This window comes from Tupaia chinensis, unplaced genomic scaffold, assembly GCF_000334495.1.
Source record: "Tupaia chinensis unplaced genomic scaffold, TupChi_1.0 Scaffold000318_1, whole genome shotgun sequence".
In the NCBI taxonomy this organism is placed as follows: domain Eukaryota; kingdom Metazoa; phylum Chordata; class Mammalia; order Scandentia; family Tupaiidae; genus Tupaia; species Tupaia belangeri.
The window spans coordinates 4,624,275-4,641,598 of NW_006159811.1; the positions used below are offsets into that span (position 1 = coordinate 4,624,275).

Below are 17,324 nucleotides of genomic sequence, written 5' to 3' on the forward strand. Positions count from 1 at the left end.
AGCGTAGGAAATTTGGGGGGAGAAATGGAGAGGTAAGACACTTGTGGGACACAGATAAGATTTTATTATCTGTTGACGAGAATGTGTATGGTGTTCTCAACTGGGCTGGACTGAGGTGTATTACATGCTGGGTAAAGTCTCTTCACAATCTAAATGATGTATAGTGATTTACTGTATGAATAATAATAAAAATATACAAAAACAAAATGCTGGGAGGTCCTTAACCAATGAAGATAAAAGGGGAACTCCAAGGATATAAGCCCATAGCCACAAAAAATTGAGAAGTAGATCTCTCTAGAAAGAAAACCTGTAAGGTTTTCTTTAAGCACTCATACTCAATATTCTCAAAATAGAGTTAGAAGTATTCATGCTGGCAGTATAGCAGCAGTCAATCCTAGGCTATTTCCTTCACCCTGAAATTTACCATCACCTTCCCTACCTCATTATTTTGCTTCCCCTTACCTAGGAAAAACATTTCACAGGACACAATGTACTGTATTTGTTAAACTGTCATAATCTCCACTTTCCTACATCATGACTGAGCAAATCGTTATGATGTACTTCAAATAGTTAAGTTTACAAAGTGAAACTAGATTTTCTTTTATCCTCCTTTTTCTTCTGGTCATTTCTTTTAAACTTGTTTTGGAGAATTTATCCTTTTCTTTTTATTTATAGAAGCCTCTTAAATGATAAAAGTTAGCCACCTGTCAAATATGTATCACATATTATTTCCAATTTACCATTTGACTTTATGCTGAAATTCTTTAATTTGGGAGGACGTGTAATAATTTAAATTTGTATGTCAATAGATTAACCTTTTCTTTCACAATTCCTGGGATTTAAAGCCTAGCATATAAATTCCACATTCTAGTTTTATAAATTCACATCTACTTTCTTAATACATTTGTTTTATTTTTCATTTAAATCTTTGATTTACCTGAAATTTCTGCTGTAAGTAATCACACAGTTATCCAGTCTTATTTTTGTCCACAAGTGCTTAAAAAACTTTTTCTAGTTCACTCTTTTTTCTCCTACTGCTATAATTGTGATCAAAAAACACCAAATATATTTAAATTGACCCTCTTTTCTTTTCCACTAAGCTGGAGGCTACAGTAGGATGAGCTTAAAATGAAGAAAACAGAGTAGAAATGCTATCACAGATACACTTTTTTTTTTTGAGAGAGATTTTCACTGTAGGGCGCGTGCGCTCGCCAGACAGACAGAGAGAGACATAGAGACAGAAAGCAAGAAATCTCCCCCCAGGGGGGATGGTCACGCCGCAATCCCTTCTCCTCCATTCTCCTCTCGGGATCTTGGGCACGCACGCACACGCGCCCGGCATGAGTTTTAAGCCACCAGGTCCGGGACACGAACCGCGGTCGACTACGTGGGAGTCCAGCGACATAGCCATTACGCCAACTGCTGGTTCCCAGATACACTTTATTTTAAATAGAGAAGTGCTATTTAAATATTGTAGCTCGCTAATATATTTTAATATCTGGTGTCATCTCCCTCCCCTCAAATCATCTTTTTAATAAATTTTATCATGTACATTTATAAAATGTTAAATTACAATATCAACCAAAATGAAAGAAAAGAATTCTTAAAGAAGTCTGGAAGGAAAACTGAAGCATGTGAGGGCCTACTGGACTACCTACCTGCCCCTGACATTACACCTTGGCTGCTTTATATTAACTATTTCATAATACAGTATGGATAGTAAATAGCGTGGGCAAAATAGGCTGCAGCATAAGATTAGCAAAATTTTGATCCAAAGAATCAATGGATCTGGATATTTAATTCCCAAAGTACAAATAAAGAAAGTTTGGTGTGCTATGATTTACCAAGAAATTTTGGTTCCCTGTGTTATATAACCCCTACTGAATGCTACCATATTTTATCTAGGGGCTTAAAAATACCCACATATTAAATATTTTTTCTTTACTACAGTTTCACAAAATTATAAAATGATTAAGGTTAAGCAAAGGGATATAAATAGCAGGCCCTAAGTTCAGTGTCTCATAATTCTTGCATATATTTTCACCAGTACTTACTTATTAAGCAATGTATGTTGTGGGAGTAACGAGAGTTGTCTGGGATGGTGAAACTGCCATCACAGATAGCAACCTGACTCTCACCAAAAGGAAGAGTAAAAAAACAAAGTTTATAGAGTAAACATCCCAGTGCCTGAAAAACAAAAAGTATGATTATCATCAGAATACAAGTAATCAACCTAACCACAAGACATAAAAATAGCCCCAAACCAGAAACAAAGTATGTTATGAAAAAAAAAAAAACCCTAATGTTTCTATACTGAATGGATAATTTCTCAAATGATTCCTTAAGCAAATAAGCATGTTAATTTTTAAAAAGAAATTTAACCATAGCATTTCTGAGTTTTTCTATCATATCTATGACTACTTGGCTGAATGAATTACTGGTAGTGTAACACTCTAGATCATGAATGATAAAACAAAAATTAAAAGTGGTTGATTCCAGGACTAACAGTTAGTGTAATGCTTATGTCGCTGGACTCCCATGTAGTCGACTGCGGTTCACGTCCCAGACCCCATGGCTTAAAAACCATGCCAGGCACATGTGCGTGCGTGCCCAAGATCCCGAGAGGAGAATGGAGGAGGAGGGATTGTGGCATGGCCATCCCCCCTGGAGGGTGATTTCTCGCTTTCTGTCTCTTGGTCTCTCTCTGTCTGGTGAGCACAGGTGCCCTATAGCAAAAACCTCTTCAAAAAAAAAAAGTGTCTGATTCCTTTTGAGAAAAAATAAAGATGTCTTATTTTTTCCACAAGAAAAATATGTATTTATTACATAATTAGCATATAGCCAACAAAGTACAAGGCTCCTTCAAACAACAATTTTAAAAATTCACTATAAAACATGTTTTAAAATGCTGAGATTCCAAACCTAAGTTAGCATAGCTAAATTTATCAGCTAATCATAGTTATTGATTATGATTACTAACCATATGTCATTATTCCATATTGTAAAAATTAGCTCTCTATTTCTGAATATAACCCTGTAATTTTTATTATATATTTAGTACCAGTGTGATATATATTTAAAATCAAAAAGGAAGGAGCTGTCCTTGTATGACTTCATAAACATCAAAACATCAATAAATGGGGACCAGCAGTTAGCGTAATGGCTATGTCGTTGGACTCCCATGTAGTCGACTGCAGTTCGAGTCCCAGACCCGGTGGCTTAAACTCACGCCGGATGTGTGTACGTGCGTGCCCAAGATCCCCAGAAGAGAATGGAGGAGAAGAGATTGCGGCATGGTCATTCCCCCTGGGGGGTGATTTCTCGCTTTCTGTCTCTCTGTCTCTCTGGCGAGCGCACACGCCCTATAGCAAAAACACTCTCCCCCAAAAAAAGAAAGTAAAAAAATATATATAAATAAATAAATAAAATAAAAATCAATAAATGTACTTGCTGATAGGGAGGTAAAACACCTTAAGACACAAACTTCATTTAGAAGAGCAGCTCAGGAAATTTCTAGCTAAGCCTCTAACACTGAAACTCAAAAAGCAGTTTAAAAAAAAAATGTAATTGCCATCTCAAAACAGCATTACTTTCTCAGTGTCACCTACAAGCCTTGAAATTATATGTGGCATTTTCAATTCTAAACAGATAGTGTTATCCAGTAGGTTATCCAGTAAGGTTATCTAGTAGCTGAGATGCAATTACATCAGTAATATTTAAATTTGGTCTTACTATCAAAAAAATTAGTAAATTAGCTTTCTCTGGTTAGATTTTTCTCCACACATAAACTTAACAAACACAGCCAACTAATAAGAACACTAACTCTCATTACTACTACAAAGACCATGATAATACACAAAAACGCCGTTGTGAGTTCAATAATATTAATATTTTTAATATTATAACATTTTCCAGTTAAAAGCTCTAGAAATTTTAGTTGGGCACGCACGCACACGCGCCCGGCATGAGTTTTAAGCCACCAGGTCCGGGACACGAACCGCGGTCGACTACGTGGGAGTCCAGCGACATAGCCATTACGCCAACTGCTGGTTCCCAGATACACTTTATTTTAAATAGAGAAGTGCTATTTAAATATTGTAGCTCGCTAATATATTTTAATATCTGGTGTCATCTCCCTCCCCTCAAATCATCTTTTTAATAAATTTTATCATGTACATTTATAAAATGTTAAATTACAATATCAACCAAAATGAAAGAAAAGAATTCTTAAAGAAGTCTGGAAGGAAAACTGAAGCATGTGAGGGCCTACTGGACTACCTACCTGCCCCTGACATTACACCTTGGCTGCTTTATATTAACTATTTCATAATACAGTATGGATAGTAAATAGCGTGGGCAAAATAGGCTGCAGCATAAGATTAGCAAAATTTTGATCCAAAGAATCAATGGATCTGGATATTTAATTCCCAAAGTACAAATAAAGAAAGTTTGGTGTGCTATGATTTACCAAGAAATTTTGGTTCCCTGTGTTATATAACCCCTACTGAATGCTACCATATTTTATCTAGGGGCTTAAAAATACCCACATATTAAATATTTTTTCTTTACTACAGTTTCACAAAATTATAAAATGATTAAGGTTAAGCAAAGGGATATAAATAGCAGGCCCTAAGTTCAGTGTCTCATAATTCTTGCATATATTTTCACCAGTACTTACTTATTAAGCAATGTATGTTGTGGGAGTAACGAGAGTTGTCTGGGATGGTGAAACTGCCATCACAGATAGCAACCTGACTCTCACCAAAAGGAAGAGTAAAAAAACAAAGTTTATAGAGTAAACATCCCAGTGCCTGAAAAACAAAAAGTATGATTATCATCAGAATACAAGTAATCAACCTAACCACAAGACATAAAAATAGCCCCAAACCAGAAACAAAGTATGTTATGAAAAAAAAAAAAACCCTAATGTTTCTATACTGAATGGATAATTTCTCAAATGATTCCTTAAGCAAATAAGCATGTTAATTTTTAAAAAGAAATTTAACCATAGCATTTCTGAGTTTTTCTATCATATCTATGACTACTTGGCTGAATGAATTACTGGTAGTGTAACACTCTAGATCATGAATGATAAAACAAAAATTAAAAGTGGTTGATTCCAGGACTAACAGTTAGTGTAATGCTTATGTCGCTGGACTCCCATGTAGTCGACTGCGGTTCACGTCCCAGACCCCATGGCTTAAAAACCATGCCAGGCACATGTGCGTGCGTGCCCAAGATCCCGAGAGGAGAATGGAGGAGGAGGGATTGTGGCATGGCCATCCCCCCTGGAGGGTGATTTCTCGCTTTCTGTCTCTTGGTCTCTCTCTGTCTGGTGAGCACAGGTGCCCTATAGCAAAAACCTCTTCAAAAAAAAAAAGTGTCTGATTCCTTTTGAGAAAAAATAAAGATGTCTTATTTTTTCCACAAGAAAAATATGTATTTATTACATAATTAGCATATAGCCAACAAAGTACAAGGCTCCTTCAAACAACAATTTTAAAAATTCACTATAAAACATGTTTTAAAATGCTGAGATTCCAAACCTAAGTTAGCATAGCTAAATTTATCAGCTAATCATAGTTATTGATTATGATTACTAACCATATGTCATTATTCCATATTGTAAAAATTAGCTCTCTATTTCTGAATATAACCCTGTAATTTTTATTATATATTTAGTACCAGTGTGATATATATTTAAAATCAAAAAGGAAGGAGCTGTCCTTGTATGACTTCATAAACATCAAAACATCAATAAATGGGGACCAGCAGTTAGCGTAATGGCTATGTCGTTGGACTCCCATGTAGTCGACTGCAGTTCGAGTCCCAGACCCGGTGGCTTAAACTCACGCCGGATGTGTGTACGTGCGTGCCCAAGATCCCCAGAAGAGAATGGAGGAGAAGAGATTGCGGCATGGTCATTCCCCCTGGGGGGTGATTTCTCGCTTTCTGTCTCTCTGTCTCTCTGGCGAGCGCACACGCCCTATAGCAAAAACACTCTCCCCCAAAAAAAGAAAGTAAAAAAATATATATAAATAAATAAATAAAATAAAAATCAATAAATGTACTTGCTGATAGGGAGGTAAAACACCTTAAGACACAAACTTCATTTAGAAGAGCAGCTCAGGAAATTTCTAGCTAAGCCTCTAACACTGAAACTCAAAAAGCAGTTTAAAAAAAAAATGTAATTGCCATCTCAAAACAGCATTACTTTCTCAGTGTCACCTACAAGCCTTGAAATTATATGTGGCATTTTCAATTCTAAACAGATAGTGTTATCCAGTAGGTTATCCAGTAAGGTTATCTAGTAGCTGAGATGCAATTACATCAGTAATATTTAAATTTGGTCTTACTATCAAAAAAATTAGTAAATTAGCTTTCTCTGGTTAGATTTTTCTCCACACATAAACTTAACAAACACAGCCAACTAATAAGAACACTAACTCTCATTACTACTACAAAGACCATGATAATACACAAAAACGCCGTTGTGAGTTCAATAATATTAATATTTTTAATATTATAACATTTTCCAGTTAAAAGCTCTAGAAATTTTAGTACATTGGTATAAAAACATTACTGGGTTATTATAAAACTAAAATCACTAGAAAGATTCTAAATAGAAATAACCAGTTCAATACAGTTAAGAAAGATTTATGATGCTCTTTTCAATTAAATATTTTCAGCATGTACAGAGCAATTTGAATATAAGACTCTTAACAGCACTAAAAATATACTATTAATGATGTAATAGCCACATTAAATTGCATCTTTCTTTCCACTACTTAGATGATAGTCTAGGCAAAAGAGAAGCCCATTTCAGCCAGTTTTATCTTGTTAAACTCTTAGAAATTTGTCTTATGTTAAAGTAAATGCAGTAGATATTCCCAGATAACAAATTGAGCACTGCAATATCCATAAAAACATAAATCTAAATACTCTGTTTCACACACTATGAACACAATGAGGTACCCTATTTTTTTCACACCAAAGGCATTTCTCTCTTTATCCCTTAGTTGTAAGAGAATTGTTCAATGCAGAGGAAGGAGCAAATGACCTGATTTTAAAGAGTGGGTATCACCATCTTCAGGTGTCCTCATTAGGAAGTAACATGAAGCATCTCATTATTTTTTCTAATGTTTAATAAAATCAACATCCTAGATCTCAGGGAAAAAAAATAACCTACAATGGACCCTTCTGAGTGGGGGAAAAAAAATCTAAACCATGAAATACTAAATGAATACTTTAACCTCCATATCGTAACTCCCTAGAACAGTACTAGCCTAGAGCAGAATCAAAAAATAAGTCCTTAACCAATTTGAATTCAGTATTGCCTTGCCTATTCTGGAACTCACACCTAAAATGTTACAGCACACGTTGTTCACCTGAGCTAAGTGGGACGAGCCCAAAAATGGCATCATGGAAATCCAAATTCATTTTGATACTCTTTTCTAATTTTCTTATTTCTTTTTTCATCTTTGAGTATCTTTTTGTAATCTTACAAAAGATTACAGATCACAGAAATACATTTAAATCTATAAATGGTATACTTTTTTAAAAGTATCACAGATAACTTAGTATTCTGCCTTATGCACATGAATAACTTGATTTTAAAAAATTAAAAACTTAAAAAAGAAAAAAAAAAGATTACCTCTTTTGTGTTAAGATATTGGATAGCAATCATGTGTTTAGAGAACTTTTTATTTTTAATTAACCCTTGAGTTTTCAAACCAGTAGGTAAGCTAGAATGCTTGTTTCTCAGCTGCTGAAAAACTGTTTCCAGGTAATATGGAATTCAACAGCAGTCACAAAATTAGCCCAGAAAATACCTCCAGACTTCATCTCTTCTAATACCCTCAATTTATAAATTAAGATCCAATTCAATCTGCTTTCTACATTGCACATAACCCTTGCCTTTACTATATGCCATGAGTTAAATGCTAATGCTGAGGAGAGCAAAATCAATTTTAAGTTATAGAGAAGGGAGGACCAGCAAATGGCATAACAGTTAAATGGCTTAACCCCCACATAGTTGACCGCGGTTTGAGTCCAGGAATTGGGGGCTTAAAACTCATGCCGGGTGTGAGTGCATGCATGCCCAAAATTCAGAAAGGAGAATAGAGAAGAAAGGATTATGGCATGGCCATCCTCCCAAGGGATGATTTCTCACTTTCTGTCTCTCCATCTATCTCTGTATCTCTGGGGAGCACACACATCCTACAGAAAAAAATCTCTCTCAAAAAAAAAGGAGTTGTAAAAGTGGGTGAGCTATGAGGAGATTGAGCTAATTAAATCAAACCTACTTATAATTAGATTTAATCATGTGTATGTTGAAAATCAACTATCACGGGAATCACTATGGTGAAAATGCTTATGTTATATAGACAGATAAAATGCTAACAAAGAAATTATTTTATTATTAGCTTGCAAGAATGCTTGTCTCTCAAGATTTTGTTTGGTTGCCTCAATAGGACAGAGGCCAGCAGGGGAAAATCCCCGAGATATTAATTTCGCTTCACACATTATACTTGACTGCTTTCTAAACATGTTTTTAAAACAAAATAAATCGGTCTTTTTCTGTAAACCCTAGAACTATTTCCAAAAAATTCTATTCCTCTGTCCCTAATGTAGTCACTAGTAGCAGATAAGGCTAAATACCTAGTGAATTAAAAACAATGCAAATTTACAAGTTTTCTGGTAGTTTATTAAATACAACCAAAAACATATTTTACTTATGAAATAAGTTCTAAAGCAACAATGACATTAAGTTCAACTATAAAGAAACAATCTGTCTCAATCATTGAATCCAGATATGAATGCTAAATGATAAAGAAGCTCTATACACAGAGGTCAGTGTTATGTTTATAATTAGATAAGAACTTCCTCACATGTGTTTCCATTAAAAAATCATAAAATGCTCCAAAAAATTATCATGTAATTACTTAAGAGTTATTACTCTCCAAATTATTGTATCAGCCAAAATTCTACTCATTCAGGAAAAAAATGTTGACACTGATATGTAATCTAAATTCTAAAAAAATACTGTTGTATAAATTACATTATATAATTCTTTATTTGCCTTTTGATTACATAAATTTTCCATCTTGGGACTGAAAAGATAAAAAGTTCTAGTACTTCTCTCAAATACGAAGCTTTTATTGTATATCATACTTGTTTACTTATTAGGAAATGCCTTTTGGGAATAAAGGGACAAATAGTTCATTGGACTCAAACTTTTTTATTCAATTAGAGAAAATTTCAGCTTTTATTGGCCTTACCCAGATATCAGCCTTGGTGGTGATGGGTTTCCCTCCATAAAGGTTGATCATTTCAGGAGCTCTGTATGACAGAGTTGTATATCTGACAATAAATGCGTGAAATGAAGTGGAGATATTTTAAAAAGACAAATAATACATTGTTTCTACACAAAACACTACAACAAAGTCTTAGGTTCAATAACATTATATAGAAATAATACTATTTTAAAAGCTCATTAAAATCCATCAAAATTAAACAGTACAAAGCATCTCTAGTCAACAAGTATAAGAACATCGCTAATGACACAAAAGCTTAATTTTCTTTCTTTATTGTAAAAATCTTAAATAATGGCAATGTATTGGAAATAGTTTTCTTAAATGTCTTATGTGAAGTAATACAATTCCGCTATAATAGTCTCTGTATCAAAATATTTTCGTCTATTAAAAGTAAAACTATTCTCTTCTCAAAAATTTATGTTTACTAAGGAGTTTGGTTTTAAGAACGCTAGCATACTTCAATGCACATAATAATAAATCTCATTTGAGCTTGTTCTAATAATTACTGTTTTAAAAATAATCTAAGAAAGCCAACAGGTGGTACATTGGTTAAGGTGCTAGACCTCCACATGGCCGACCGTGGTTCAAGTTCTGGACTTGGTGGTTTGAAAATCATACCAGGCGCATGGACATGCATGCCCAAAAAATCCCAGGAGACTGAAGGAGAAGGGACACTAGTGTGTCCATCACTCCCTGGGAGATGATTTCTCATTTTCCCTCTGTCTCTGTCTCTCTCCAGTGAACACAGGCACCCTATGGCAAAGACCTAAAAAAAAAAAAAAAAAAAAAAAAAAAAAACTAGTGGCCATAATTCTAATTAGTCCCATTAAGTATACTGCTATCATATGATATTTGGAATTAAAAGGTACTGTGACTAAATATCTGCCAGTATAAAAATATCAAATCCATTATAAGTACATTTTTAACGAAGTAGTACCCAAATCTCTCTTATCACAATATGGATGGACTTCCTATTATACATCATGGCATAGTTAAACAGTTATTCTGTTAGGATACACTTTAGAAGAGTATCTTAACACTCAACATCCTACCATCTTACTTTTTTCACATTATTCTTATTGGTGAAACAGTCTGGATGATACTACTTCAGAAGAATGGCCTAAGACACCAAAATATAAACTGTGTAAGGGCAAAACTTTCTGTTCACTACCATCCACTAGCACCAACATCCCTGTAGGGATCAGCCATAAGTAGTGGAGCAATAAGTAGGGTGCTGCTGTACAATGCTGAGCCACATGGGAGGCCCGGGCTCAGATTCCAGAACAATCTGAACGTGCCAGGCATGCCTATCATGCTGGCTTGTGGGAAGGCTGGGGTGGGAGGGTCATGCCATGACAAGACCCTGTCAAAGTACCTTTCCTACTCTCTTCCTACATACATACATACATACATATTATACATACATGTGTGTATATGTGTGTGTGTACGTATAACAAAACAAATAAGTTAACTTTTAAAAATAGACTGTGTTGACCTTGAATAAATACTTGTTAATTCAATGGTTAACCCACTAACTTATCAGCTGAGTCACAAAGCACAAGAACACCTCATGAGCTTTTATTCATCACTAACACAAAACTCAACAGAACCTTAACTACAGCTCACAATGTGGCCACAAGAAATAAAACATCGAGCAGGTCAGAGATACCCGAGTAGACTCACATAGTAGTCAAAACAATAACAATCCAATACTTTTTTTTAATTACACGTATATACATTTATCTCCAAGGAGCTATTCAATACTTCATTAATCTTATGTTCTTCAGGACATTTATAAGTTTCGTAGGGTGTTTGTTTCTATGGAATCTAACATAATCATCATAGGCATTGTTTCTTGAGTAGAAGTATATAGTCTAGAAATTTACAGCACTATACAAATGAGCCAGAATAATGTCAGATCAGAGTTATTTCAAAATATTAGTTCAAATGATAGCCCTTAACTAGTCTTAAACAACTGAGAATTTGTGAGAAAAGGACAAAAGACAAAACGGAAAAGGCAACTACTTAGAAATCCCTGTTCTGACAGATATTCCTACATCTGCTATCATTTTTATTATGGCAATCTAAGATTTACAAATGGTTCCATTTTCTTTTTTCTTTTTTAAAACTAGAGTGTGTGTGGGGGGGAAGGAGAGGGTGAGAGGAAAAAGAGTATTTTTGGTAGGGTCTTGCTATGTCATGGCAATCCTCCTGCCCCAACATCCCAGCTACTGAAGATCACAGACATGCACCACTGCACCCAGTCTGTTTACGCTGGGAACTGAATCCAGGCCTCCCTTGTGGCCTCAGCTACCACACAGAAGTGCCCTTCCACTTGTGGCACCACAGCTGGGCCCTGTTCCATTCTCTAAAACTCAAAAACAGCTAAGTCAGGTAAAGGCCTTCACAGGTACTCTAGCAACCATGGGAAGTATAGGATTAAGAAAGCATGAAGCAGACATGACATATTTCCAACAGAGAGCTTCCCAGCATGCCATTACAAAGTAACGGTGACTTGATACAGTCTTAACATTAGTCTTCTCATTTTCAATGCCTTCAGGAGTAAATCTTAATATTAAGTATGAAGTAAAAGCTTAGATGTTTTCAATATTTTTTTTTCTTAACAAACACAAGTTCTCTGTATTAATAAAAAAAGAAAAATATTTAACTAAATTTGTAATCAACTTAAAACTCCCTTTATGGGCCAGCCAATATTACGGTGGTTCAGGTGGCTAGATCCCACATAGCCAACTGCACAGTTCAAATCCCGGCCCCAATGGCTTGAAAAGCATACCAGGCACATGTGCATGCATATCCAAAATCCCAAAAAGGAGAGGTGGAGGAGAATGGACTGAAGCATAACCATGTCCCATGGGAGGCATTTTCTCATTTTCCCTCTCTCTCTGGCTCTCTCTACAAGTGCATATGCTCTCAGGCAAAATTAAAAAGCAAAACATAAACTCCCTTTAAAGATTCCACTAACTACTACCATTTTAAGTTTATTTCTTCCATGACCAAAGAGATTAGGGTTGGGGACAGAGAGAGGCAACACCCTCAACAGGGTCCTGACACGCAATCCACCTCTGGCTTCAACTGGTCTCAGATCACTGGCATACCTGTCTCCAGTGTGCTTAGGGAGGTCTCTGGATGCAATCTGGGACCTTCCCATGTGGGCCAGCCTCACAGTAACATGTTTTACTGCTGTACTACCATCTGCCCCCAACTGTAGCTTATTTAACAAATTTCTTTATAAACCTGCTTACAATCAAAATGAAAAACTTACATCCATGGTAAAAAAATATTTCCCATGGGGCTTGATCAGACATAAATGAATAAACACGTATGGCACAGAAACATTTTAAAGACATCCATAAATGGAATATCTAAAACTTATATTAGCAGAGCTGATCTCAATTCAAGTCAGTTTAAATTCCTATGAGACGAAGTATACTCAAGACAAACACTTACTTTTTAATTTCTTCTTCTACTACATTAACTCCATCTTTTTGAGGATTAAGAAACTTATTTGTGGCACTGCCAAAGTCACAAAGCACATAGCTTCCACTATCATTCAACAAAATATTTTCTACCTTAAGAAAAGAAAATCAATCATTAGTAGTATGTTCAAAGTGAAAATTATCTTTCTACAACCATGTTTTTACATAATAAACATTGCTGTAACTGCACACTGTATACACAGACATAAAGTACCTCAAATTATAAGAAAGGATAAACAAACCTGAGCAAAAATACATCTTACTGTGTCTACTTCTTCTCTTACCAAGAACATAAAAGTGTTTTTCCCACCCCATGATGATCTCTGCAGGAGCCAAAAAATCTTAAATCCTCTCTAAAACTGTGTTTATCAAAGTGAAGAGCTAGTAACATGCAGAGTCCAGCTTCTCTCCTTTACTGTCCTCTATTTTTCTCCTTTTCTGATACTTCAGCTTGTCTACAGACCAGTAATAATGAAAACCACTTAAATTCTATCTCTGATTAATACCTAATACAATTTTTTATTTAAATACTATACTTAAAAACACAAATTTGGGGACCAGCAGTTAGCATAATGGCTATGTCGCTGAACTCCCATGTTGTTGACTGCGGTTCGAGTACTGGACCCGGTGGCTTAAACTCATGCCAGGCATGTGTGTATGCGTGCCCAAGATCCCGAGAGGAGAATGGAGGAGAAGGAACTGTGGCGTGGCCATCCCCCGGGGGGTGATTTCTCACTTTCTGCCTCTCTGTCTCTTTCTAGCAAGCACACGCGCCCTATAGCAGAAACCGCTCCAAAAAAACCCACAAATTTGACCTTACACTTTACTTGGAGATTAGACTTACAGTAATTAAAATAAATTATATACAGAATTTCTTTAATAGTAGAATGCAGGCTCACAGCTTGCTCAGCTATTTACTAGCATATATATCCTCAGTCAATTCACTTAACCATTCTGTATTTTAGTTTACTTATCTATAAAATGGGGAAGACAGTGTCTACTACATAAGATTACTGTAAAAATTAAATAGCTTAAAATATGTAAGATGCTTAAAACAGTGTCTGAAATACAGTAAGCACTCAATAAATTATTACATTTTTCACAATATCTTTTATTTTTACAATATAATCTTGGGTGAGTAATTCATTTTTTTCATTCTATCAAAATACTCATATGTTACAATTTATCATTTTTCTACCATTTTTCATTTTGCCTACTTTTAAAAAGATATGCACACTATAAAGATTTGCAGAGATAACACACTTAAAACAAATCTATGTTTGGGGACCAACAGTTAGCATAATGGCTACGTCGCTGGACTCCCACGTAGTGGACTGCGGTTTGTGTCCCGGACCCGGTGGCTTAAAACGCACACTGGGCGTGTGTGCATGCATGCCCAAGATCCCGAGAGGAGAATGGAGAAGGGATTGCGGCGTGGTCATCACCCCTGGGAGTGATTTCTCGCTTTCTGTCTCTATGTCTCTCTGTTTGTCTGGCGAGCGCACACGCCCTATAGCAAAAACCTCTCCAAAAAAAAAAAAAAAAAAATCTATGTGTTAATTTACACATGTAAAAAGAACTGAGCACATGAAATATGGACTAGACAAAATTATGTTTATTATCTTCTCTGAATTTTAAACCAAGAAGACTTCAGCTGTAAATATCAATTGTATGCAAAAAGTTAAGGAGCCATAACAGCACCCACAAAAAAAAAATCATACTAAATGATTAGGGGAAAAATATCTTCAAAAGCACTGAGAGGGCCTTACTCGTTACCCAAAGTAAGGAACAGAGAAGTCCAGGTAGGCACTCAGTCCTGCCTTGACTAAGCTCTGATTACCACAAGCTTTCCCGGTGATGCTTTCATGATTAACACCTATGCTCTAAGTGGCTTCTTCTAGCCTCTTCTATCTTATGGGCATTTTATAATCACCTTTCATAAAATTTTGTATTATCTGTCAGAACTGGGATTCACTCACTCATTCACTATTTCCTGAGACCCTGCTATGTGGTAGGCACTGCTCTAAATGCTTGGATATATCACTAAAAAAAGAAACAAACAAACAAACAAAAAAAAAAAACATTTTTTTTCCAAAATATACATTACCTTATAAAGTGACAAGTGCTAATAAAAGGTAGAACAAGTAGAGAGTAGGAATGTTACAGACTGTAATTACATTATAAATTGGTGAATAGGTGGCTCAAGGCAGGACTAACTTAGATAAATCTGAACAGAAGAGAAAAGGGTAACTACAGAGAGAAAGTATTTAAGAAGAGTGATTTTTGCAATCCAAGTGCTCAGAAAACTCTCTTGCAATATACTAGGAATGTTCAATCCCCTTTGGGGATTTTTTCCAATGTAATAAATAGGTACCAAATACAAGAGACCAAGAGCCCACAAAAAAGATGAAGTGACTTTAAAGATAATAACCACCAAATTATAGAAAATTATAGAAATTATAGAAAACTGTAGTATATTATAAATAAATGAGAAAAGAGACCCATTTTTGGTCTTCTTCAGTATCTCTCAAACACATCTCTATGCAGACTACAGGAAATCAGACAAATGTTTAACTGAGAGAACAGTGTGTTAAGACACTCAATCTATGTCAGTGACATTCACATTTTGTTCAAATGAAAGCTTTTAAAGAAGCCTACCATGTAAGCTAAAGATGCAGGAAAGGGCACAAAATCCACCTCTACAACCATGCTAGAAAGCTACAGGGTCAAGGAAAGCACAACATCAAATCCACAGTTGGTCTTTACTTGACCTCAAGAAGTGCAGGAGGGGATAGAGACCAAGTGCAGGAGGGAATAGAGACCAATCTCATGCCTGCTAATAAAAATTTGTTTAGATGAAGACAGTCCAAAAACTTAAAACTTCAAGATCTAAAACACAATACTTATTCCCTAAGTATTCTAAAGGTATTTACCTTCAAATCCCGGTGAATTATTGGAGTCTTACACTGATGCAACCTTGCAACTGCTTCACAGGTATCACAGAATATCTGCAACACTTCTGGTTCCGTAAAACCTGTCTGCAGCTTCTTGTTCATCTGATTCACAACCTGCCCAGCTAGCCAAAAAAGTAATTATGAGAGGACATATTTTTAATAAATGAAACCTATCAAACAAAATAAATAAATAAATAAACAAACAAACTTTTGAAAGCCTAAAATAATGGGAAATTGGCTTTTGCATAATTTTCAGGGAAGGACACTTATCATATTGTACTGATTCAATGACACACAGTTTTTCACAATTTTACATCTCTGATATCAGAATATCATTAGATAATGTCCTATTAATGCTACTGACCATTTTTAAGAAAGATTTTAATATCTGAAATCACAGTGTACCTTGTAATTGAAGGCCTATTATCTTTAAAGAAATAGTTATTCAACTCTGTGCTATTTACTAGGTAAACAATTGTGAACAAAAATTAAGTTTTCTACTATCATGGAATTTACACTCAAAATATAGAGATAAACAATCACACAAATTAATAATCATAATTATATATAACAGTAAAATGAGAGCATTTATGAACGGAAACCTAAATTTAATTTGTGAAGGAGTTTGTGGAACAGAGGGTGTCAGATCAGGCCTAAGGAATGGTTTCATGTTGAGACTGAAAGGTAATTAGGAATTACTGATATTTGTGGTAACAACTATTTGTGAGAAGATGCTAGTGATAAAGTGAGAACTAAGTACAAACATCTCTGGTTTGGGAAAGAGCTTCATGCCTTTGAACAACTTCAAGAAAGCCAGTGCCGATATGGTCTGAAACGAGGACAGAAATGAGACTGACAAGTCAGTCAGAGATCAGCCATAGTTAAGATTTTATCTTGAGAACCAGGGAAACTTACTGGTGTGATTTTTTTTTTAATCACCTCAATTAGGAGGTAGGAATATCAAAAGAGTAGAAAGAAAGAGAGGTCAGTATGACAATGAATTTTGGGGTGTCAACATGACTAGACTAAGGAATACCTAACAACCTGATAAAAACCTTATTCTGCGTGTATCTGTGGGCATGTTTCCGGAGGATATTTATATGTGAGCCTGAGCAGACTACATGTGAAAGATCCATCCTCAATGTAGGCAGGCACGATTTGACCAGCAAAAGGGCCAGAATAAATACAGAAGGTAAATGGGTCTCTTTTAAAAGCCAGTATGGTCTTACAACACTGAGTTTTGAGAGAATGATTATGTATTATAACATACTATAATAATTGATTATTAAGAAAAAGCTAACTACATTATATTTTAAGAACGCACACAAATATGATTCAAACAAAAAGTATTCTAACAAAAATCAAGTTTGGAAATTTAAAAGGGCGTAAATCTTACATCAACTTGAAACTTCTGATAAAGTTAGATAAGTGTCGGCTACTTTGCAATCTGTAGGAAGCTACATACATACTTATTCCTTTTATTATTGTTATTCCTAAAATAGCAGCCTCTTGTATTTTTTTTAATATTTGTTTTTCTCTCAGAATTCTAAAACAGA

At 35.2% G+C, this 17,324-nt stretch overlaps 1 protein-coding gene across 1 annotated transcript in view; it reads right to left on the reverse strand.

Annotated features, from left to right (window-relative positions):
* BMP2K (BMP2 inducible kinase) overlaps positions 1-17,324 on the reverse strand; it is a gene marked incomplete at its 5' end in the record, with an annotated part of 136,537 nt that overhangs the window by 74,955 nt on the left and 44,258 nt on the right. Inside the window, 4 exon segments of the mRNA XM_006151481.3 lie at positions 4,679-4,811; positions 9,282-9,363; positions 12,786-12,907; positions 15,748-15,890. Coding sequence (XP_006151543.2) covers positions 4,679-4,811; positions 9,282-9,363; positions 12,786-12,907; positions 15,748-15,890 — 480 coding nt within the window.